This window comes from Elephas maximus, chromosome 18 (genome assembly GCF_024166365.1).
Source record: "Elephas maximus indicus isolate mEleMax1 chromosome 18, mEleMax1 primary haplotype, whole genome shotgun sequence".
In the NCBI taxonomy this organism is placed as follows: domain Eukaryota; kingdom Metazoa; phylum Chordata; class Mammalia; order Proboscidea; family Elephantidae; genus Elephas; species Elephas maximus.
The window spans coordinates 22,251,870-22,277,341 of NC_064836.1; the positions used below are offsets into that span (position 1 = coordinate 22,251,870).

A 25,472-nucleotide genomic window follows, 5' to 3' on the forward strand; every position below is an offset into this window, starting at 1 on the left:
TTTTCCTTCAATGCTTTAGGTATATCATCACATTTCTTTCTTGCCTGCGTGGTTTCTACCGAGTAGCCTGAGCTTATTCTTATTGACAGTCCTTTTAGGTGACTTTTGTTTATCTTTAGCCACTCCGAAAGTTCTCTCTTTATCTTTGGTTTTGGCGAGTTTGATTATATGTCTTGGTGACTTTCTTTTGGGATCTACCTTGTATGAGGTTCGATGAGCATCTTGCATAGATATCTTCTCATCTTTCATGATATCAGGAAGTTTTCTGCCAACAGATCTTTAACAATTCTGTCTGTATTTTCTGTTTTCTCTCCCTGTTCTGGTACTCCAGTCACTCGTAGGTTATTTCTCTTGATAGAGTCCTGCATGATTCTTAGGGTTTCTTCAGTTTTTTTTTTTAATTCTTTTATCTGATTCTTCTTCGAATATATTGTTGCCAAGTTTTTTATCTTCATTCTCACTAATACTTACTTGCATTTCCTCAATTCTGCTCCACTGACTTTGTACTGAGTTGTCTAATTCTGTAATTTTATTGTTAATCTTCTGAATTTCTGATTTCTGTCTCTCTATGGATTCTCGCAGCCTATTTAATCTTTCATTATGTTTTTGAATAACCTTCTTAATTTCCTCGACTGCTTTATCTCTGTGTTCCTTGGCTTTTTCTGCATTTTGGCTGATCTCCTTCCTGATGTCTTGAAGGGTTCTGTATATTAATCTTTTGTGTTCTAAACCCAGTACCTTCTACATCTGTTAATTCCAGGAATATATCTTCATCCAGAAGATTCCTTTTTTTGGCGGGGTGGGGAGTTTGTTAAAGTGATAATGGTCTGCTTTATGTGCTTTGATATCAACTGCTTTCTCCGAGCCATGTATAAGTTATCACATTAATTTATTTTATGTTTGTTTACCATATCCTAGCTTCTTACTTTGTTTTGTTTTGATATACCCAAGTAGACTGCTCATATGAGCTGACTTGATTATTGTAGCCTTCGAAGCTCTAATGTCCTGTCACCAGATGGCTCGAGTTGTTACCAGGTATATGAACCTAGGAGTCCATTCATTATTCTTGTATGGATTCAGCTCAGGTGTCCAGGTAGCCAGTCACCAAGCCTGTAGTGCAGGCTCTCACCTATGATCTTAGAGGAATAGTGGTGATTGGTATATCCACAGGTTTCTGGATGTAATGGGGATCACACTCTGAGCAAGGCAGGGGCCTGACAACTTTCCCCAAATGTCTGTGAGGAAGGTGCACAGATGTTCTCTAGAGCACACAGGTGGCTAGGGTCTGCAGCAGTATCTTAGGCACTCAATGATTTTAACTGTAAGGACTGGGAGCCACCACTTATTCTTGGACCCCTGTTCCGGGTGGTTAGGTGGCATGTGTGGAGCCACCAGTCCTCAGTCCCCTGATGTGAGTCAGTGTGGACTCAGTTCAAATGTCAAAAACCCGCCTCTCCACTGCACAGCTGAGACAGTTAAAGTTAAACCTCAGGCATATACACCCTTGCAAGATATCAACAAGAGCCTTGCTGCTGAAATGGGGCCACATAGGTCCATGCAGGGGCAAAAGGCATTCAAAGTCTGTGGACCACTTGTGCTTGGACAGGAGCCACTTCTGCCCTAAGTTCTCAGTTTAGGGGATCTGCAGATTATTTTTCCCCCATTTGTTAATTTGTTCCTTCTCCAAGGCTGGGAGAATAGCTCAGGATGCACAGTAGGACCTAAGTCCCAAAGAAGTCCACTGTCACCGAAGCCGGCTCAGGGCAGTGGGAGGAGGGATCAGATAGACAGGAGAGAGTTCTTTCAAAAGGGGAGCTATTAGATCCATGTGGTAAATTAGACACATTCACTTATGCCGAGAGTGCTGTTTTTTGCTGATTCTGTAGGTGTGAGTAGAATCTTGCCGCTGATTCTTTGTGGCGATGGATACCACCTCCTGAACACTATATCCGGCCTGCTGTGGTCACGCCAGGGAATCAGGGCTGTGCTACTTCACTTGCCTTCTTTTGCTGAAGTAAGCGCACCCTGAACGCTACTGCCAGCCCCACCATGGTCTTGCCAGGGGATTGGGGCTGAGTGTTGACGGTTTCCACTGAGTCAGATCTGGCAACTCCTCACTGTTTCTGAACTGTCTCTCCCTCCCCCTGCCGTCCAGTCCAATTTTTTAGTTTTGCCTTTGATGTTCAGGATTCCTAATTTGTCATATATATATATATATATATATATATATTTTTTTTTACTTATAATCAATTCACTTGTTTTTTCGGGTCTTTGTTGTAAGAGAGACCACAGGAAGCGTCTGAATACTCCACCATCTTGGCCCTGCCCCTAGAACATTATCTTTGTCTATGCCAGTTGATCTAGATGTCCCCCAAGACTATGGTCCTTAGCCTTTAAGGCTATTAGCTCAGTTCTGCAAGGTGTTTACTTATGTCTAAGAAGTTTCCATAAATGTGCCCCCATGTGCTCTGTTAATTTTATGAATATACATGCAGCACATACAAATATGTATATAGAAATATCCACACCATACGTGAATATGCATGTGGGTATATGACCACCCATACCTATTTAGCATTCATGTCTACCTGTTTATCCACTCAAAAATTATAGTTTATTTTACTGTTGTTGCAAGATTGTGTCTGTTATAGTATTTACCACAGTTGCCCTTTATTTCTGCATACCTCTTGATGTCTTCCTTTGCCTTGGTCGTGTTGTGCTGACTTCTCCCATATTGTGTATTCCCTATATCTTCACCAGAATTTGCATGTGTCTAAAAAAAAAAAAATTTTTTTTTTTTTTATACTATTAATCTCCCTCTGTCCCTTGCCCATCCCTGGTAACCATCACAGAATATTTGTTTCTGTGTATAAACCTATTCTTGACTTTTTTATAATAATGGTGTCATACAGTATTTGTCCTTAGCTTATTTCACTTAGCATAATGTCCTCCAGATTCATCCATTTGTGAGAAGTTTCATGGATTCATCATTGTACTTCATCACTGAGTAGTATTACATTGTATGTATATACCACAATTTGTTTATCCATTCATATGTTGATGGACACTTAGGTTGTTTCCATCATTTTGGTATTGTGAATAATCCTGCAATGAACATGTGTGTGCATATGGCTATTTATTTCACAGCTATTAATTCTCTAGGATATATGCCTAGGAATAGGATTGCTGGATCACATGGTATTTCTATTTCTAGCTCTATAAGGAAGCGGCCTACCATTTTCCATAGTGGTTGTACCATTTTACAGTCCCACCAGCAGTGTATGAAAGTTTCAGTCTCCTCATTACCTCTCCAGCATTTGTTGTTTTATGTTTTTTGGATCAGTGCCATTATTTACAGGATAAGATGGTATCGCATTGTAGTTTTGATCTGCATCTCTCTAATGCCTAATGATCATGAGCGTATCTTCATGTGTTTGTTAGCTGCCTGAATGTCTTCATTGGTAAAGTGTCTATTCATTTCCTTTCCAATTTTTTTAATTCAATCATTTGTCTTTTTGTTGTTGAAGTGTTGACCTTTTTTATAAATTTTGAAGATTAGACCCTTTTCAGATATGTTCTCTTTTCACTCTTTTGGTGAAGTCTTTTGATGAATATAAGTATTTAATGTCTAGGAGGTTCCAGTTATCTAGTTTATATTCTGCTGTTTGTGCATTTTAGTTATGTTTGGTAGTCTATTTATCCCACAAAATTAGGGCCTCTTGCTTTGCCTCTATGTTTTCTTCCATGAATTTTATAGTTTTAAGTTTAACATTTAGGTCTTTGATCCCATTTTGAGTTAGTTTTTATGTATGGTGTGAAATATGGCTCCTGTTTCATTTTTATGTAAATTGATATCCAATTTTTATAGCACTATTTGTTAAAGAGACTATTCCTTCCCCATTTACTGGACTTTGACCCTTTGCCAAAGATCAGCTGTCCATAGATGGATGAATGTTTTTCTGGAATCTCAATTCTGTTCCATTGGTCTATGTGCCTGTCATTGTACCAGTACCAGGCTATTTTGACTACCATGGCTGTTATAGTAGGTTCTGAGATTAGGAAGTGTGAGGCCTCCTCTTTATAAATATATATAAACAAAAAAACCTGTTATTGTCGAGTCGATTCTGACTCATAGCAACCCTGTAGGACAGACTAGAACTGCCCCATAGGGTTTCCAAGGAGTGGTTGGTGGATTTGAACGGCTGACCTTTTGATTAGCAGTCCTAGCTTTTAATCACTGTGCCACCAAACTTAGGAAGATAAAGGTAAATTTCAGAGTAACCACAAAAAAAATAAATAAACCTACTCACATCAATAAAAAAGAAGAAAATCATGAAGACATAGTAAACATAAAATCAGCAACAATGAAGGAAATGAAAAGAAAATCCATAAACAAAAAGAACTCAGCACAGAAAATTAAGCAGAACAAAGAACCTATCAATACCACAAAGAAAAAAGAGTAATAAAATGACAGCAGTATGTGCATACCTATCGATAATGACACTGAAGGTAAGTAGTTTAAATGTTCCAGTCAAGAGACAGAGTGGCAGAATGGATTTAAAAAATAGGACCCAGCAGTATGTTGCCTATCAGAGACACACCTTAGACACAAATACATAACTAGGTTGAAAATCAAAGGATGGAAAAAATTATATCAAGTAAATATAACCAAAAAAATAGTAGAAGTGGCAATATTAATCTCAGATAAAAAGAATTTAAGTCAATTCCCCCATAAAAAGCAAGATCATCAGCCAGCAGCTTGGTGGCATGTTGATTACATTGGACTTCTTCCCTCATGGACAGGGCAGCATTTCATTCTTACTGGAAAACACGCTGGACACGAATACCTTCTCTGCATGCAGTGCTTCTGGCAAAACTACCATCAGTGGACTTACAGAATGCCTCATCCATCGTCATGGTATCCCACACAGCATCACCTCAGATCAGGGACTCACATCATAGCAAATGAAGTATGGCAATGCCCCATGCTTATGGAATCCAGGAGGCTGTATATGCTCTAAACCAGCATCCAGTATATGGTGTTGTTTCTCCTGTAACCAGGATTCATGGGTCCAGGAATCAAGGGGTGGATATGGGAGTGGCATCACTCACTATTACCCCTAGTGACCTACTCAGAGTTTTTCCTTCCTGTCCCCACAACCTTCCGCTCTGCAGGTGTAGAGGTCTTAGTTCCAAAGAGAGAAATGCTCCCACCAAGAGACTCAATGTTGATCACATTGAACTGGAAGTTAAGGATGCCACCTGGCCACTTTGGGCTCCTTATGCCTCTGGATCAAGAGGAAAGGAAGGGAGTTACTTTGTTGGCTGGTGTGATTGATCCTGATTACCAAGAGGAGATCAGACTGATATTACATAATGGAAGTAAAGAAGTGTATGTCTGGGATACAGGAGATCCCTTAGGACATTTATTAGTACTACCATGCCCTGTGATTAAAGTCAGTGGAAAACTACAGCAACCCTATCCGATGTGACTACTAATGGCCCAGACCCTTCAGGAACGAAGGTTTGGACCACCCCACCAGGCAAACATCCATGACCCTGTTTGCCTGGAATGGGCGTTGGAAGAAGGTAGTTCTAAATACCACCTATGACCACATGACCACATGACCAGTTGCAGGAAAGAGGACTGTAATTATTATGAGTATTTATTCCTTGTATATTTACATCAGACATTTTTGTTTTCTTCACTTATAAAATGTAGGATATAAACATGGCTAGTGCATTTTCAGTTGTACACGTGTTAGTTGTATCATGTTAGGCACAAGTATGACTTTATAATTGTCTTTATTTAGAGACTGTATATGGTTTAGAGAGATGTGTACAGCTGCCAAGTTGACAAGGGGTGTATTGTGATGGTTAAGGTTGTGTGTCAGCTTGGCTGGGCCATGAGTCTCAGTAGTTTGACAGTTATGATGTACTTTGACTGCTATGTAATCACTTCGTAATGAGATCTGATATAATGTAATCACCTCCATGATGAGATCTGCTATGAGCAGTGGATCAATTGAAAGGGAGTTTCCTTGGGGGCATAGACTGCATCCAATATATGTGAACTTTCTGGCAAGGCTCATGGTCTTTGCTCACTCTGCCTCCTGCATCTGGCCTCTGATTCTTGGGACTTGAGCTAGCAGCTTACCTGCAGATCTTGGAATTCGTCAGCCTCTACAGCCTGTGAGCCAAAGTCCTGTTGTCTTACCTGCTGTTCTTTGGTTCATCAGCCCCTGCAGCTATGTACATCAGGAGAAAACTCCAGCTTGACCCATGGACTTAGAACTTTCCAGCTTGTGCAACCACTTGAGCCATTTCCTTGATAATAGGTGCGCTTCACTGGTTTTGCTTCTCTAGAGAACTCAGCCTAAGACAATAATGAAGACAGAATCCATGACCAGACCAGAGCTGTTTTCCATCTTGATATATCAGCATTGAATCCACGGGTAGTGCAAATCGCTAATGTACCCAACTGCTAACACAAAAGCTGGAGTTCCAAGTCCACCCAGAGGTGTCTTGGAAGAAAGACCTGCAGTCTACTTCAGAAAATTCAGTCATTGAAAACCCTATGGAGCACAACTCTACTTTGACACACATGAGTTGAAATCAACTTGATGACAACTGGTAAAAAAAAAAAAAAAAATAGTGTTACTGAAAACCAAGTCTGTTTGCCCATTGTCTTATATGATCAAGTTGGCAATTCTTATTTTCATTCCTGATGACTCTTCAATGTGCACTGATTTTTTCTGATTATGTTTACATTCCTCAGCATGAGTTCTCCTACCAAGGGGGTTTCAAGCACTGCAGCTGTGAAGATGAGGCATGGCTCCCTCATGAGTAGCCTGCATTCAATATGAAGGTCCACAGGAGTGATGAAAATAATGGCTGTAGGACTTAAGAGAAGAAAAAAAAAAAAAAAGGAGAGAGTGTAAAATAATCAAAGCCTTTGAAATGGGGACTTTGATCCTATAGTCCTAGAGATTCAGAAAGTCAAATTTATTGATGGAGCTGGCAGGGCTTAGAGAATACACCCTCCTGCTTTGCCCATTGGGCATTTTTCCTCCTGAGGCCCCTACGTGTGATACTTAACACTAGAGTTCCCATAACCATTGGCTGAAAGACCAGATTGTTCCCAAAGTAGAAGGAGAGATTCCTGATGTCACAATGGTCACCTTCTACAGTGTGTTCGGGAAATCCAAAGGGGAGAGGGAAGGCTGTAGCCAAGACTTAGATACCCTTTGTGGTGAATTATTACCCTCCTGTGGATTAGCCAAATCAGCTGTTGTCAAGTTGACCTTTCTCACAGTGACTGTATGTGTATCAGAGTAAACTGTGCTCCATAGGGTTTTCACTGCTTGATTTTTCAGAAGTAAATCACCAGGCCTTTCTTCCAAGGCACCTCTGGCTGTACTCCCACCTCCAACTGTCTGTTAGTAGCCATTTCCACCACCCAGGGACTCCATGGATTATCCAGACATGCCCTTTATTTTCCCCTTCCTTGCCACTCTTCATCCTATTCTCCCACTGACTCACAAAGAAAAGAAGCAATGCTCTGTCTTTTTTGCTGCTTACTGGTAAGGCTAGTTTTTGTTTGTTTTGTTTTTATTGTGCTTTAAGTGAAGGTTTACAGTTCAAGGCAGTTTCTCATACAAAAATTTATACATACATTGTTATGTGACCCTAGCTGTTCTCATGATAATGTGATAGCACACTCCTCCTTTCCACCCTGTATTTCCTGTGTCCATTCAACCACCTTCTGTCCCTCTCTGCCTTTTCATCTTGCCTCACAACAGGAGACGCCCATTTAGTCTCATGTGTCTGCTTGAGCTAAGAAGCACACTCTTCACAAATATCATTTTATGTCTTAAAGTCCAGTCTAATCTTTGTCTGAAGAGTTGGCTTTGGGAATGGTTTTAGTTTTAGGCTAACAGAGAGTCTGGGGGCCATGTCTTCTGGGGCCCCTCCAGTCTCAGTCAGAACATTGAGTCTGGTATTTTTACTAGAATTTGAGTTCTGCACTCTACTTTTCTCCTGCTCCATCAGGAACTCTCTGTTGTGTGCCCTGTCAGGGCAGTCATTGGGGGTAGCCAGGTACCATCTAGTTATTCCAGTCTCAGGCTGAAGGAGTCTCTGGTTTATGTGGCCCTTTCTGTCTCTTGGGCTTATATTTCCCTTGTGTCGTTGGTGTTCTTTATTCTTGACAAGGTTAGTTTTGTCAGTTCAGAGGATTGGGCTACTAGTTAAAAATATGTTTTTGGATTTTTTCTGGGTTTCATTTATCATGATCTTTTTTGTCTTCCACCCACTCACCAAGGGGAATAATCAGTAATTGCCTATTGGCACATTGGTTTCTCTTTTAAGTGTTTTTAGCTTATTGATTGCAACAGGCTATGCCTTTTACACTCCCACTTGTTAAAAAAAAGAAAATCATCTATTGCTAAAACTTGAGTTGCAGTCAGTAGTTTCAGATTTTGGATGTCCTCCCTCCTATCTCTGAGACCAGACGCTCGTTCAGAGTTACTACTGTTGTGACTTTTTTGTTGTTGTTGTTGAGCAGAAATAAAAATTTATTGAATCATGTATTAGAGAAAGATCCTGGGGTAATCACAGAATCAAAGGCAGATCTGTAGGAACCAGGGCTTCAGGGGTAAGAACAGAATGTGTTCTCCCCGTCTCTCCCTCCTTGACTGTGGCCCCTGCCCTCAGCTCTGCCTCCAGTTATAGCCTGGCCCTTTTCCTGGACCAGATAACTGGGCACCAAAGCCCTTGCTTAGCAACCCAATAGATAGTGTTCCTCTCTCAATATCTCTCTATTGTTTATATAATAATTATAAACATTGCCCAAAAAAAGGGGGAACCACTTTGAACTTAGCCAAGCTCCGTGGTCTCTCTATACCTGACATTAATAAGGGAAAGATCATGTCAGGCCTCGAATTCCCCAAACAGTAAGGTGAGGGAGAGCAACTGGGGTTAGCACTGATTGTGCAAAGTCTCTGTTCCTTCAGGTTCCTTAGAAATCAAATGGGTTATTGGTGGTCCCTGTCATGGATTGAATAATGTCCCCCCAAAAATGTGCGTATCAAATTGGTTAGGCCATGATTCCCAGTATTCTGTGGTTGTCCTCCATTTTATGATCGTAATTTTATGTTAAGAGTATTAGGATGGGATCGTAACACCACCCTCATTCAGGTCACCTCCCTGATCCAAAGTAAAGGGAGTTTCCCTGGGATGTGGCCTGCACCACCTTTTATCTTTCAAAGATAAAAGGAAAAGGAAGCAAGCAGAGAGTTGGGGATCTCATACCACCAAGAAGGCAGTACCAGGAACAGAGCATGTCCTTTGGACACGGGGTCCCTATGCCTGAGAAGCTTCTCAACCAGGGGAAGATTGAGGACAAAGACCTTCCTGCAGAGCCGACAGAGAGATAAGCCTTCCCCTGGAGCTGACGCCCGGAATTTGGACTTGTAACTAGACCATGAGAAAATAAATTCCTCTTTGTTAAAGCCATCCACTTGAGGTATTTCTGTTATGGCAGCACTAGATAACCAAGACAGTCCCTTTAACTGGAGACAGTTATTTAGACACATTTATGCCAATTAAGAGAAGTCATATTTTCTTTCTTTTTTTTACTGTGATTAGTCATATTTTTTTGATTTATTATTGGTTCAGGTTTTGTTTTTTTCTTTGCCCTGTCTCCCTGCTTCCTCACTCTGCCTCCCCAGTTGCTACTAAAATATTTTACTGTTTTAAAATACAGAAACTTGTACATTAATGTCCGTTATTCTCAAGGCTGCCTCATCCCCCATCTCTTTCATTACCAGCATTTGTGTGGTGTCGTCTCAGTTCTGCCCATTTGCCAGCAACCCCTGGATACACACGTGGCCTCCTGGAGCTGGGAGGGAGACTAGAGGCTATCTTGCCCAGTGGCCATCACCAGAGATGTGTCAGCATCATTGGAGAGAGTTTTAGAATAAGCATGTCCTGGCAGACAACTCAGTCAGTGTCCCCTGCACAGCTTTTCAAGTCTGGTGGCAGCAAAACCATGCTCCAAAATGGTGGAGGAGAGAACCGTGGATAAGGATATATATGGCAGCAGCTGGATCTGAATACGCAGAACAGACTCGGGGGTAGGGAGGAAAGAAAAGGGGAGGAGCTGGAATTTATATCTCTGGGTTTCAAAGGGACACTGGTCAGGGCTTATAAAGTGGTCACAGATGATCCCCAGCAGGGTCACTGTAAATAAGTAAGCCTCTTGCTGGAGTCTCACTCCCTAGCGTCTTGCCTGTCAGAAGTTGCGTAGGCGCTTGCTGTTCGGCAGTTCAGAGTTCTGTTTATAATTGCTACCAGTACCGGTTGCGGTGGAGTCAGTTCTGACTCATGACAACCGTGTGTGTGTCAGAGTAGAAGTGCTCTCCATAGGGTTTTCAGTGGCTGATTTTTGGGAAGTAGATCACCAGACCTTTCTTCTGAGGTGCCTCTGGGTGGACTGGAACCTCTAGCTTTTCAGCTAGCAGCTGAGCATGTTAACTATTTGTACTACCCAGAACCAGGGTGTATATGGCCCCAGAGATGTGTAGGTTTTAGGAGCAGGAATAACCTCTAGGCCTTTTGTTCCCTCTCTTTTCTGTCTTTGGATTAGGCTAAGGTGTTTGCCAGAAACCCTGGGTTTTCATGTACCTGGCTGTTGTTCTGTCCCTAGCTCTCATTCTGGTCACATAGTCCTGAAGGGTGATCCCAGTGGATGTGCTAGTGGGGCTCACACACCCCAAACACGGCACTGTGACCACACTTCAGAGGGACTGCCAGAATGGCCAGTGCTGAGAAATAAAGGCTTTGATTGCTTTATGAAATCTTGAGGAAATATTAAGAGGAGGAGAAGAGTGTAATGACAAGCTAGGATGTGTAAGCGTGTTTCTTTAGCATCATTGCTGGAAAACACCTGTCAGCCCCAGTGTGTTTCAGGCACTGTGAGAAGCCTCCATTCTCTGATGTTGCTGTGAACTCACTGTCAGGGGAGCGTGTACTCTGAACTCCCATTCCAGGAGTGGGGCTGCCTCTTACTGAGTTTCCTGCACTCTCTTCGCGGAGTTCCTCCTAATGTTGTTTATTGTTGTTAGGTGCCATCGAGTTGATTCTGACTCATAACCACCCCATGTGACAGAATAGAACTGCCTCATCGGGTCCCCTAGGCTGTAAACTTCATGGGAAGCACTGGTGGTGCAGTGCTTAAGAGCTTGGCTGCTAACCAAAAGATCCACAGTTCGAATCCACCTGCCGCTCCTTGAAAACCCTATGGGACAGTTCTACTCTGTCCTGTAGGGTCACTATGAGGTTGGAGTAGACTTGATGACAATGGGTTTGGTTTGGTGTTGAAATCTTTATGGGAGCAGATTGCCAGGTCTTTTTCCAGAGGAGCTGCTGAGTGGGTTTGAACCACCAACCTTTCGGACAGCAGCAGAGTGCTTAACCCTTCTGTTACCAGGGGCCCTTTTTCTCCTAATAGTGCGTCAGATTTACAGAGTGGTTGATTGGCTTCCCAAGGTCAAGTTAATGGCCCATAAGATCACTCTGATCTTGACCTCACTACCTGGAGCTGTGCTAGTTATCATGCAAAGCAGTTTAAACACATCTTTTTTTTTTTTTAATTGTGCTTTAAATGAAAGTTTACAAATCAAGTCAGACTCTCATACAAAAATTTATAAACACCTAGCTATATACTCCTAGTTGCTCTCCCCCTAATGAGACAGCATACTCCATCTCTCCACCCTCTGTTTCCATGTCCATTCAGCCAGCTTTTATCCCTCTCTGCCTTCTCATCTCCTCTCCAGACAGGAGCTGCCCACATAGTCTCATGTGTCTACTTGATCCAAGAAGCTCATTCTTCACCAGTATTATTGTCTGTCTCATAGTGCAGTCCAATCCCTGTCTGAAGAGTTAGATTTAGGAATGGTTCCTGTTTTGGGCTAACAGAAGGTCTGGGGACCATGATCTCTGGGGTCCTTCTAGTCTCAGTCAAACCATTAAGTCTGGTCTTTTTACGAGAATTTCGGGTCTGCATCCCACTGCTCTCCTACTCCCTCAGGGGTTCTTTGTTGTGTCCCCTGTCAGGGCAGTCATCGGTTGTAGCCAGGCACCAGCTAGTTCTTCTGGTCTCAGGGTGATGTAGTTTCTGGTTTACGTGGCCCTTTCTGTCTCTTGGGCTCATAATTACCCTGTGTCTTTGGTGTTCTTCATTCTCCTTTGGTCCAGGTGGGTTGAGACCAATCGATGTATCATAGATGGCCACTTGCTAGTAAGCTTAAACACCTCTTGCAAGTATAAATTTACATGAAGAAAACATTTACACACAGAGACATTCCAACTGGGTGAGGAGGGGGCGTTAATCTCTATTAACTTGAGTACTTGTATTATACAGGTTAGAGGGAAGCTCATTTTGACAGGAGGAAGTAACAACTTGAGGGAAGTCATTTCATTCTTCAGACCAGAATAAACATGTTGCAGGAACAGAAGTTTCTGGAGCTGCTTAAATAATGACCTTGCTCAGACTCTGAGGGAGGGCATCAGGCTCTAGCATGGTGACAGAGTTCAGAGAAAGACTTGGAAGATGTCTCTGTTTTTATACCCACGTGATGAGATGCCTTCCTTAATTCTCCTCCTTAGGTCCGCTTTCTCTCCCCACAAGCTCGCCGCCGATGCCATGCTGCTCTTGCATCTTGTTCCACCTCGTTGCTGATCCTGTCCAACCTGGTGTTTCTCGGGGGAAACCAAGTTGGGAAAACCTACTGGGACAGGATCTTCATACATGGTAAGTTGCCTGACAATGCTGTTTTAAGTCAATTTCTTGCTTTCCAAGTACGGATTTGGCATCATAAATGGGATCCAGGGTAATCATCATTATATTCACCGTATATGACCTGGAGAAATACCTGTTAGGGACTGTGTCCTGCATGTAGCACTCACTTTAAGAGTCTTCACTTTTGATGTACCTCATATCTACTATGTGTGATACTTAGTTAACTTCAAAATGTCCCACAACGCTCCCAAAGTCTACATTCCCTTCTACCAAGTTACCTTTCCAAATGTTTTTTCCTAATCTTCCCTACTGTCTATAAATCCCAACCTTCAATATACTGTAAAGTCTAACCTTGTTCCATTTACCACTTTGAAAATCTGCTAGAAATATGTCCTTCGTTGTTGTTAGGTGTTGCAAGTTGGCCCCTGGCTCACGGAGACCCCATGTACAATGGAATGAAACACTGCCCGGGCCTGGCTGTCCCCATGTTGGGTTTTGGATCAGGCCATCGTGATCCATAGGGTTTTCATTGGCAGATTTTTGGATGTAGATCTCCAGGCCTTTTCTTCTAGTTCATCTTAGTCTGAAAGCCTGTGCTGACAGATGGGTGGTAGTTGTAAATGAAGTGCATTGGCCTGGAATTTGAACCTGGGTCTCCCGCATGGAAGGTGAGAATTCTGCCACTGAACCACCAATGCCCCACTAGAAATGTGCCCTAGAAGCCCCATTCTGCTCTCCTGATGCTGTTGACTTGGCCCCCATGGATGTCTTGGTTTGACCACAGGGCTGCTGGTACTGGTGGCCAACATCATGTTTAATGGATTGGCTCAAAGCCTCATCTACAACAGGTAAAATGTTAGTATGGGGGAATCATTGTGAACAATTACATTAAGAATTGATCATTATCTATGTATGGTCACTATTTCCCTTGGGCTTGGACTGAGAGTCACATTGCATCCTTAAGAGAATTGGAAGAATGAGAACCACTCACCATACACATTACTTTAGCCAGTGCACTACATTTTAAAAGAAAGGGTTCCTTGTTCTGTTTCCGTGGCCAGTGACCTGGTTTTGTGCTTTTGGTTTGGGAAGCTTTCCCAAGCAGTGATGACGTGACTCAGCACAGCTGCCCTGTCATAGTCATATCTTGGTTCCCAAGGAGCCAGTGATGCTTTCGCTACGGCTTTTTTCACACAAGAGATAACACAGACACAGCTGCATGATCCCAGAATGCCAGATCATTGTCTAAACTGTGACCAGTGGGGTGAACCAGGCTCAAAGGAGCTAAGAGCGGGCTCTGTTCTACTTTAATCTCGTTACTACACAACCCCTCTTTGATCTTGATTTCTGAGAAATGTTTTAGTTCCTGAAAAGACCATGTATTTTTTAATTGGAATCTATCCATTAATAAAGACAGGGAATAATGGGGCACAATGGATCTAAAGATAAAAACTCCCCTAGAGGTAAGTGACTGTGTCTTTTGTGTCTCTTTCATCCTACACATTGCTGGCAACACTGTGACTCAGGCAAAAATGCTGACATGGGGTTTGCTTGTCATCTACGTGAGAAAGCTCTAATCTTTGCCTTAGCAAATCAAACACATTGGGAGTTCGCACTTGCAAGGCACTGTGAATACAGGGATGCACAAAGAAACACACACACCATGGGAACCTAACATGCAAATAGTAATGTGGCAATAAATTCAGGAAAGTGCTGTGCCAGATGTATGAGCAAATTGTTAGCAGTTATTGGGGGGAGTGGCTGACTTTCTCTTGGAAGCCAGGCATCACAGAGCAGGTGGTATTTGAACTACAGTCTTAAGGAATGTGTAGAAATTTGCCAGGTGGAAAAGGCAGGTGTATTGAGGTAATTAACACTAGCTATGGTGGCACAGGGATCAGTCCCTGGAGAAGGACGTCATGCTTGGCAAAGTACAGGGTCAGCAGTAAAGAGGAAGACCCTCAATGAGGTGGAATGACACTGTGGCTGCAACAATGAGCTTAAGCATAACAACAATTGTAAAGATGGCTCGGGACCGGGCAGTGTTTCGTACTGTTGTGCACAGGGTCACCATGAGTCAGAGCCAACTCAACGGCACCTAACAACAACAACAACATGGTGGCACAATGGTTAAGCATTTGACTGCAGCCAAAAAGTTGTTGGTTTAAACCACCCAGAAGCTCTGTGGGAGAAAGACCTGGTGATTGGCTTCCATAAAGATTCCTATAAAACCCTATGGGGCAGTTCTACTCTGTCACATGGGGTAGCAGTGGGTTGGAATCAACTTAACAGCACCTAACAACAAAACAACTATGTCAGATAACTCCAGAATCTTAGTAATCTGTAACAGTAAGAGTTTATTCCTGTCACAGCTTAATGTGGGCCCAGTGGCTTTTTCTAAGCAGTGATTTCAGGACCTAGAATGTTTGTTTGATTCTCTACCATCTTGCCCTGGCATCACAAAGAGGAAGAGAATGTGGGAATGGTGTACTAGGTGCTTAAGCACTTCCACCAGAAGTAACATGTAGCTCACCCTCCATTGGCCAGGACCAGTCACATGACCAACCTCACTGTAAGGCAGGGACAGAGGAGAAACACACAGATATCAACGGGCATCAGTAGTCCCTGCCAGACCAGGAGAGTGAGGGCACATGAGGTGAACATGCCCAAAAGGCAGTTGGAAAATGAGTTGGAATTGTGGAGGAAAGTGGTACTAATGATTCAGATGTGGGGTTCAAAGTATAAAGGTGGGAGGTGAGGCGATGAAAGTGGATGTTATTAGCCAGGGAGCTTGTATAGAGTGAGAGGATAAGAGGGCGTGAGGCAGAACCTGGGAACACTGGCATTTCAGAGGGCAGAATGAAGGGCAGTAGATTGAGGTGTTCTTTCTGCTTCTCAAAGGCAGTAAGATCAAAGTACACTTGCCCTGAGCCTTGTAGAGCTAAGATTACTCGCATGGGGTCAGGGCTTAGAAAAATCTGGTCTGCTGCTGCTGTATGGGTACTACTGTAGTGTAGGGTTGAATATACCAAGGGGTTTGTGTCCTCCTTAGAGCCAGCTGCCATAGCCCAAGGGACCCTGATTCTCCAAATATGGAAGACTCTATGAAATCATTTCTCTCCTGTGTTCTGAGGCCAGAGAAGCTCAGTTTAGAAGACATTTTCTGTATCAGGGATTTTCTAGAGGAACCTGGTTGTATCTCAGGTGGTCTGTCCCTTGGGCCTCCTGAGTCAGGGACTGTCTGCTGGGTTTTTGGCAGTTGTCCCATTTGTCTGTTCCCTATTGTGGGTCTTTGGCCCTGAATCATTGGGTTAGCTACTTCTTGGAGGAAAGTGAACCAGTTGGTACCAAATCCCCCATTCTGAGAGCTCAGGATTTGTCTTCACCATCATTTGGTGACAAAGTTCAACCTGACCTGGTAGAGAATTAGTATGAATATATTCATGTTGTGTCAAAAAAAAAAATATTTAATGAGTTTAAAGGTGTTTCCCTAGACCCTGCTGGAGGTGTTAATATATTTTTGTTGTTAGATGCCCTCGAGTCGGTTCTGACTCATAGTGACCCTGCGTACAACAGAACAAAACACTGCCCAATCCTGTGCCATAATCATTGCTATGTTTGAGCCCATTGTTGCAGCCACTGTGTTAATCCATCTCATTGAGGGTCTTCCTCTTTTTCACTGATCCTCTACAATCCAAAGAAGTCTAAATTCTGAAACTCATCTGGCCCCAAAGGTTTCAGATAAGTGATTGTCAACCTGAGTATGTAGCTGCTGATGAATCAGCCAGACCTTTGAACACCTGGTGGTCTCTTGCGTCTTCCCTTGGCCACGTGATTAGGACCTTCTGCTTCAAGTCCAATCTCCTCACATGATAGAAAATACAGTGTAGTCAGTGAGGAGCCTGTCTGTGTTGTATCAGAGTATTTAAGCTCAGTGTCTAGATTTCAAGGCTTAATGGAAAGGTGACCCTTAAGGTGACCTTTCCCTTGGGGTCATCACCTATAGTGAGTTTGAGGGAACTCAGGGCTGATCAAGAATAGAGATATGACCACTAGTATTGATTGGGGCTGTTGTGTTGACAACTGCATGCAGGGGGTGGCCCCCAACAGCAGGAGGCCTTCCAGAGGCAATCTGCGCAGGGAGCCACCAGAAGGGGAAGAGCTTATGAAAAACCCCAGGAGAAGAGGAAAGGAGAGAGAAAAGCTTACTTGTCCCCAGGTGATGTCCTCCTGCAGCAGGGTGGGGAATCTCTGGGCCAGAGAGCTCAAAGGACAGCAGGCATCCTACAGTCCTTGTAACTATGGGGTGTTAATCTTGGCTAGCAGATGTTGGTTGCAGTGTTATCGGCGTGTAAAGCAGGCAGGCTCTAAGTGGCTAAAATCTGCTTCTCATTGCTGTTAGGTGCTATTGAGTTGATTTCAATTCACAGTGACCACATGTAGTGCAGTGGTTAAGCACTGAGCTGTTAATTGAAAGGTCAGTGGTTCGAACCCCCCAGCCTCTGTGGGAGAAAGATGTGATAGTCTGCTTCCGTAATGCTTACAGCCTGGGAAACCCCATGGGGCAGTTCTGTTCTTTAGGGTCACTATGAGTTGGAACCTACTCAGCAGCATGCAACAACAAGAACATCCTAGTCTTTAGGCATTTTAAGGTATGAGGCTGTAAAACTATACCTTTCCCTTTCTGTCAGGCATACTCCCTGCTGTCCAGAATACAGAAGGTAGCATTTGAAGTAAGGCCAGCCAGGGGCTGGGAACACTGGCAGACCCTCTCAGCCTCTGTCAGGTACCATCAGTCTTTATCAATAAGTGTTGTCTCTTCTGCTGAGGTTGGAGAAGTAATGGTCAGTGTATTACGTGGAGAATAAGGAATCTGTCTGTATTTTTGCTTTTAAAAAGATCCCACATTTTGTCAAGTTTTATTATTGAAATTTACTTCAAGCTGCTGGAGGTGTGTGAATATCTAGGCCTCAAATATATTTTAAAGAGCTTGCCTTGGGCCCATGGGTCTGAGAAGGACATTGTTAGGGATTTGGTCCCCATTCCTGCTCCAGGGGGACTCTGTCGTGCTGTGCTTTGCAGAGACAAGTGCAGGTTGCTTCTTAATGACCCATTGGCTCTTGAAAGCATTTGTTGATGGAAAGGGCTTTCTCACATCTACTTTAAATCCTTTTCCTTGAAGTGTAAGTTGATTTCTTGAACAAGCAGTTGATGACTGCTCTATAACTCAAAAATAAAAAAGAGTTGTAACTCCAAATCTGTGAGAACAGTCTCCATAAACCAACTGTGGCCTAAGCATCCTTGTATGCTCAGAGGCAGGGAGGTCGTGGGCAGAAAGGATCATCAAGGGGGTGGGTACATTGATGATGTATCTGCCTTGATGGGGCTGAGAGCTTTATCATTTTTGTCTAGGTTCATTCTGAAAACTGTATCTACTTCTGCCAAGGGTGGGCATAGGCTTTGTGAGAGAGAGACCACATTGTCTCCCAAGAGATGGTGCCATGAATTCTGCACTAGGGTTTTGCAGTGATCAGAGCTTCAAGTTGACTCTGAGTTACTGCAACTCCATGTGTCACAGAGTAGAATGGTACTCCATAGGGTTTGCAGTGGTTGATACCTCTGGGTGGACTTGGACTTGCAGTTTTTGGTTCACAGCTGGGCACTTTAACTGTTTGCCACTCAGGGACATGGAATGTACCAAACACTCTCCTGCTCAACTTTTCATTTTACACACACGTGCACACACACACACACACACATACTTGATTTTCTTTATTCTTGTTACTTGATTTAGTTGGGCAAATCCCACCTCAACACTTAGCTCCTGGGCTAGCCCAGGGCCAAGACAAGAAGAATTTGATTCTTTCCCTCAAGACTACAATGAGAGAAAGGCTAGTAGTTTTCTCGTGCAGGTCAGAACCTTTAAACTCCCCATATTTGCTTCCTGTTTCTAGCTGAGGGAAGAGAAACTATATATTCTTCCTGATTGCTTGTCTAGGCAGTTTATTTGTCTCCTGATTCAAATGGCTCTGGACAGGCATTTTATTTAACCTGAACTGGGGTATTGCACTGGAATTTCTGGAGGGTTGTGATTAAAAAGAAAGTCATTCACCTCACATCGCCTTAAATTCTTGGGACTAAAATTTCGTTTTTGATGAGAGAAGACAGAGGGCAGGTGTTAACATCTCATTTCACCATCTTTACTATCCCTTACCTTTAAAATGAAGTTTTCATTGTTCTGGTAGACTCTGCTTCTGCCTCATTGGATCCTCTGCAAATTCTAGAAAAGCTTGAGAAGCAGGGGCTTCCCACCCATTGTACTGGTGGTGAGGTTGATACGTAGATATAGATAAAGCAATTTATCCATAGCTACGCAGCAGCCCTACCACCCATCTCTCAGTTTGCTGTACTGTGGTAGCTTGCCTGTTGAGCTGTGGTGCTGGACTATGCCACAGGTATTTCAAATATCAGCAGGGTCACCCGTGGTAAACAGGTATCAGTGGAGCTTTCAGACTAAGACACACTAGAAAGAAAGGCCTGGAGAGCTACTTCTAAAAATTGTTTTTGTCATTGTCTTTAGGTGCCATTGATTTGGTTTCAACTCATAGCAACCCAATGTACTACAGAATGAAGCACTGCCCAGTCCTGCACCATGCTCACAATCATTGTTATGCTTGAGCCCATTGTTGTAGCCACTGTGTCAGTCCATCTCTTTGAGGGTCGTCCTCTTTTTCATTGACCCTGTACTTTACCAAGCGTGATGTCCTTCTCCAGGGACTGATCCCTCCTGATGACATGTCCAAAGTATGTAAGACGTAGCGTTGTCATCTTTGCTTCTAAGGAACATTCTGGTTGTACTTCTTCCAAGACAGATTTGTTTATTCTTTTGGCAGTCCATGATATGTTCAGTATTCTTCACCAACACCACAATTCTTCTTCGGTCTTCCTTATTCATTGTCCAGGTTTTTCAAGCATATGACACGATTGAAAATGCCATGGCTTGCGTCAGGTGCACCTTAGTCTTCAAGGTGACATCTTTGCTTTTCAACACCTTAAAGAGGTCTTTCTCAGCAAATTTGCCCAATGCAATGTGTCTTTTAATTTCTAGACTGCTGCTTCCATGGGTGTTGATTGTGGATTCAAGTAAAATAAAATCCTTGACAACTTCAATCTTTTCTCGGTTCATCGTGGTGTTGCTTATTGGTTGGTCCAGTTGTGAGGACTTTTGTTTTCTTTATGTTGAGGTGTAATCTCTATTGAAGGCTGTGGTCTTTGATCTTCATCATAAGTGCTTCACGACTTCTTCATTTTCAGCAAGCAACGTTGTGTCCTCTGCGTGTAATACAGGTCGTTAACGAGTCTTCCTCCAATTCTCATGCCCCGTTCTTCATCATACAGTCCAGCTTCTTGGATTATTTGCTCAGCATACAGATTGAATAGGTATGGTGAAAGGATACAACCCTGATGCACACCTGTCCTGACTTTAAACCACTCAGTATCTCCTTGTTCTGTTCGAACAACTGCTTTTAAACTATGTACAGGTTCCTTGTGAGCACAATTAAATGTTCTGGAATTCCCATTCTTTGCAATGTTATCCATAATTTGTTATGATCCACACAGTCCAATGCCTTTGCATAGTCAATAAAACACAGGTAAACCTCTTTCTGGTATTCTCTGCTTTCAGCCAGGATCCACCTGACATCAGCAATGATATCCCTGGTTCCACGTCCTCTTCTGAATCCAGCCTGAATTTCTGGAAGTTCCCTGTCGATATCATGCCGCAGCCACTTTTGAATGATTTTCAGCAAAATTTTACTTGCACATGATATTAATGATATTGTTCCATAATTTCTGCATTCAGTTGGATCGCCCTTCTTGGGAATAGGCATAAATATGACCACGTGGCTGTCTTCCAAGATTCTTGGCATAGATGAGTGTTGAAACATCTCAGTTGATATTCGTCAATTCCTGGAGCTTTGTTTTTCACGAATGCCTTCAGTGCATCTTGGACTTCTTCCTTCAGCATCATTGGTTCCTGATCATATGTTACATCTTGAAATGGTTGAACATCGATCAATTCCTTTTGGTATAATGACTCTTTGTATTCCTTCCATCTTCTTTTGATGCTTCCTGTATTATTTAATAATTTCCGCCTGGAATCCTTCACTATTGCAAATCAAGGCTTGAATTTTTTCTTCAGTTGTTTCAACTTGAGAAATGCCGAGTGTGTTCTTCTCTTTTGGTTTTCTGTCTCCAGCTCTTTGCACATGTCAGTATAATACTTTACTTTGTCTTCTGGAGCTGCCCTTTAAAATCTTCTGTTCAGTTCTTTTACTTCATCATTTCTTCCTTTTGCTTTAGCTGCTCGACATTCAAGAGGAAGTTTCAGAGTCTCTTCTGACATCCATTTTGGTCTTTTCTTTCTTTCCTGTCTTCTTAAAGACCTCTTGCTTTCATGTATGATGTCCTCGATGTCATTCCACAACTTGTCTCATCTTCAGTCATTAGTGTTCAATGTGTCAAAACTGTTGAGATGGTCTCTAAATTCAGGTGGAATATACTCAAGGTCGTACTTTGGCTCTTGTGGACTTGTTCTAATTTTCTTCAGTTTCAACTTGAGCTTGCACATGAGCAATTGATGGTCTGTTCTACAGTCAGCCCCTGGCCTTGTTCTGACTGATGATATTGAGCTTTTCTATCATCTCTTTCTACACATGTAGTCGATTTGATTCCTGTGTATTCTATCTGGCGAGATCTATGTGTATAGTCACCATTTATGTTGGTGAAAAAGATATTTGCAATGAAGAAGTTGTTGGTCTTGCAAAATTGTATCATGCGATCTCCGGCATCATTTCTATCACCAACGCCGTATTTTCCAACTACCAATCCCTTTTTTGTTTCCAACTTTTGCATACCAATTACCAGTAATTATCAATGCTACCTGATTGCACGTTCGATCAATTTCAGACTGCAGAAGCTGGTAAAAACTTAGTTTTTTCATCTGTTGACCTTTGCAGTTGGTACGTAAATTTGAATAATAACCATATTAACTGGCCTTCCTATCACTGACAGCATTGTACTTCAGGATGGATCTTGAAATGTTCTTTTTGATGATGAATGCAATGCCATTCCTCTTCAAGTTGTCATTCCCAGCACAGTAGACCATATGATTAGCCAGTGAAAACTCTATGGATCACAACAGAATATTGTCCGATATAGTGCTGGAAGATAAGCCTCGTTTGTTAGAAGGCACTCAACAGTGTATTCAAACATACCTATGACCATGAAGATGGTGAAGGACCAGGCAACTTTTTATTCTGTTGTACATGGGGTTGCCATGAGTCAGAGATGATTGGTGATTGGACAGCAAAAAAAAAAAAAAAAAATTTGCCATCAAGTTGATTCTGACTCATAGTGACCCTATAGAACAGAGTAGAACCACTCCATTGGGTTTCCAAGGAGTGGCTGGTAAATTTGAAATGCCAACCTTTTGGTTAACAGCTGGGCTCTTAACCACTATGCCACCGGGGCTCCGATTTGACAGCAGTTAACAACAGAAAAAATGGTTCATTTATGGCCATTCTTGGAGTCTGAGTTTCACGATTTTCAGAAGCCATGGTTTCTTTACTGATAGAATTTCTAACGTATTTAGAAAGGAGTTTGTACCAGAGTGCATTTAAATCTCACTTGCTCTAAGATCTTACAAAACTTTTCCCTGCTAAGTAGGAGTCTCTGTACATTCACTCTGAGAAGAATTTTATGGAATATGAGAACATTCTAAAGTATCTTTAAATAGAATATCAAGTAAATACCACCAAGGCTTGTTTTTGTTGTTAGGTGCTGTCAAGTCAGTTTGACACACAATGATCCCATATGACAGAGTAGAACTGCTCCATAGGGTTTCCGAGGCTGTAATTTTTATGGATCAGATCACCAGGTCTTTCTCCCACGGAGCCTCTGGGTGGGTTTGAACTGCCAACCTTTTGGTTAGCAGCTGAGCACTTGCGCTACCAGGGCTCTTTAGGAAAGACTAGACACAGTTAATCAAATACAAGTGAAAAATTTTGCATTTTTATGTTTTTTTTATATTAACATGCAGTATTTGAAATCTCTTCCTTTCAGCTCACTACTTACCTCTCATTGGCCCCTAGCCCATCTGCCTCCATTTATGTATATGGAAGGTGACGTTCAAACTTATATTATAAATATGGTAATAGAAATTAAAATATAAATTAAAAAATTTAAATGAATTAACCTTTATCACTAAACTATATATGCATATATATATGTGTGTGTGTGTGTATGTATATGTATATATATGTATATATGTGATATGTATTAAAAATATTATATCTCCAGCAGCTTTCCCAAGTCTGGACCCCAAGGCTCATACCAGGATATCATGTGGGATCTCAATGCACGTGCAGTTCCTCAGATTTTGCACATGTCCTGGAATTTATATTATTAATTTATTTTGCTGCTTATCATGGCTATTTTGCTGTTTACCAATGGATGTAGAAGTAGTTCTGCACCAGATGTGCTGGTGCTTGCCAGGTGAGTATAAAATGGAAGGGTCCTGGCCTTTACCACCTGCTTTCAAGGATAAAGTCTGAAATGAGAACAGTATTCTAGTTTCAGTAACATGCACCAGTAGCCAGAAACCCTTGTCCCCAGACTGTCTCCTCAAACCACTACTGAACTTTCTTTTTTTTTTTAATGTTAAAAGTTGTTTAAAATATTTTATAAAGGTTTCAGGACCATTTTTTTGGTAGAAGGAGTATCTTGGGTGTATCAGGTATCTCAGCTTTGGCGAAACTCTTGTGCAGCAGGGCCTGCAGTTGAGTTTGCTCCTTCACAAGTGCACTGGTGGGCACTGACCACTCACTTTATGTCACCATGTGTATTATTTTCCTGTGGCTGCTGTGACAACTTACGACCAACTTGAGGACTTAAAATAGCAAATGTTAATTGTCTTACAGTTCAGGAGTCCAGGAACCCAAAATTGTTTGACTGGGCTAAAGTCAAGGTGTTGGCAGGGCTGGTTCTTTCTGGAGGCTCTAGGGGAGACTCTGTTTCTTTGCTTTTTCTAGCTTCCAGGGCCACCTACATCCTGTGGATCGTGACACCCTTCTTCCATCTTAAAAGCAAGCAGTATAGCATCTTCAGGTCTCTTTCTTTTTGCATCTCTGCTTCTGTGGTCACATTGCCTCTAACTCTGACTGTGTCCCTTTTATAAGGACCCTTATGATTACATTGGACCCCCTGGATAATCTCCCCGTCTCAAGATCCTTAATTTGATCACATCTCCAAAACCCTTTTTGCTATCTAAGGTGTCATTCACAAGTTCTGGGGAGTAGATATCCATGGACATCTTTGGGGGAGTCACTATTCAGCCTACGATACCACGATAAGGTAACAATTACTATTAAAGAGAACACCCCTTGTCTGTCACCACTGCAATAGCTTCTTCCCAAAGATATTTGTTATAAAATAGCAATTTGGATATGCACTGGCCTTTTAAAAATGGGAACCATCCTGTGAAAAGAAGTGATTTTTGAATTTCACAGAAGTACACGTGTGAGATTTATTATCTTGAGGGAATTCAGAGAGCGATGTAAGAGACAGCTGCAGTTTCACCTGCCCAGCATTTGTTCCTCATTCTTTGATGACAGTACCCTCGTTTTCCTTTGGGAACAAATCTCTCCCACCCTACTCTCAATCTGTGCTGTTCTGGTAGAGCGCAGTCCACATCTAAGATCCAGGGTTCATCACGTGCCCCAGGACTGACCAGTCAGTACAGTCCATTCCCTTTTATGTCCAATTCCAGAGTTTTTATTGGAATGTTGAAAAGAAAAAGGTATCTTTCCTTTGGGATTGCTGAGATGGCAGAATGTTGGGCAGGAGCTGCTGGCACCTCTTTTGCCACAGCTTAATGGAGAGCCAAGTGGAAAGGAAACCCAAATCATAGAAAAGCAAAACTGCAAGTTAGAAACTGAGGACTTACCTTTTTTTTTTTTTTTCTTTAACCCTGGATCCAGCAATGCCTGAAACTAACTTATCTGTATACATTTTAGTTGTAGGCGTTGTTTTTGTTTTTAACTTAATGCATGACAGGAAACAACTCTCCAGGGCTCTCTGTGTTTCTGCTTTTTTCATGAACAGAGGCACTGATTGCTACGTTCCAGACTGTCTATTCAAGAAAGGAGCCCTGTGGTGTCGTGGTTAAAGCAATCAACAGCGAACCAAAAGGTGAAGGAGCCCTGGTGGCACAATGGTTAAGTGCTTCTCCTAACCAAAAGGTTGGTGGTTCAGACCCACTCAGAGATTCCACAGGAGAAAGACCTCGTAATCTGCTTCCATAAAAATTACAGCCAAAAAAAACCCTATGGAGCAGTTCTACTCTGTCACGCGAGGTCGCTGTGAGTCAGAATCGACTGATGGCACCCAACAACAACAATAAATATTTTCAAGAATATTTGAAATAGCTGACAGCATTGGATGATAGAGGTAATGTCTTCCTCCAAAGCAAAGAGCAGGTGTGTTTACTGTCCAGGATAATAAAGATAATGTCTCTCTATGGGGCAGTGTCAAGCAGGCTTACAGCTCGTTATAAAATGTTCAATTTCCTAAACCTGGGCTTTATCTTCTATAATATAACCCACTGTGTGTG

General features: G+C 42.4%; 1 protein-coding gene across 8 annotated transcripts in view; it reads left to right on the forward strand.

Annotated features, from left to right (window-relative positions):
- The window catches only part of HHAT (hedgehog acyltransferase), a 658,603-nt gene that overhangs the window by 508,023 nt on the left and 125,108 nt on the right, over nucleotides 1-25,472 (forward strand). For 7 of the 8 annotated variants that reach the window (XM_049858611.1, XM_049858614.1, XM_049858618.1 and 4 more), the window contains one exon: nucleotides 12,670-12,814. In XM_049858611.1, coding sequence (XP_049714568.1) covers nucleotides 12,670-12,814 — 145 coding nt within the window. Of the gene's footprint in view, nucleotides 1-12,669; nucleotides 12,815-25,472 lie in introns of those variants that run through there. The other variant, XM_049858616.1, reaches the window with a different exon arrangement.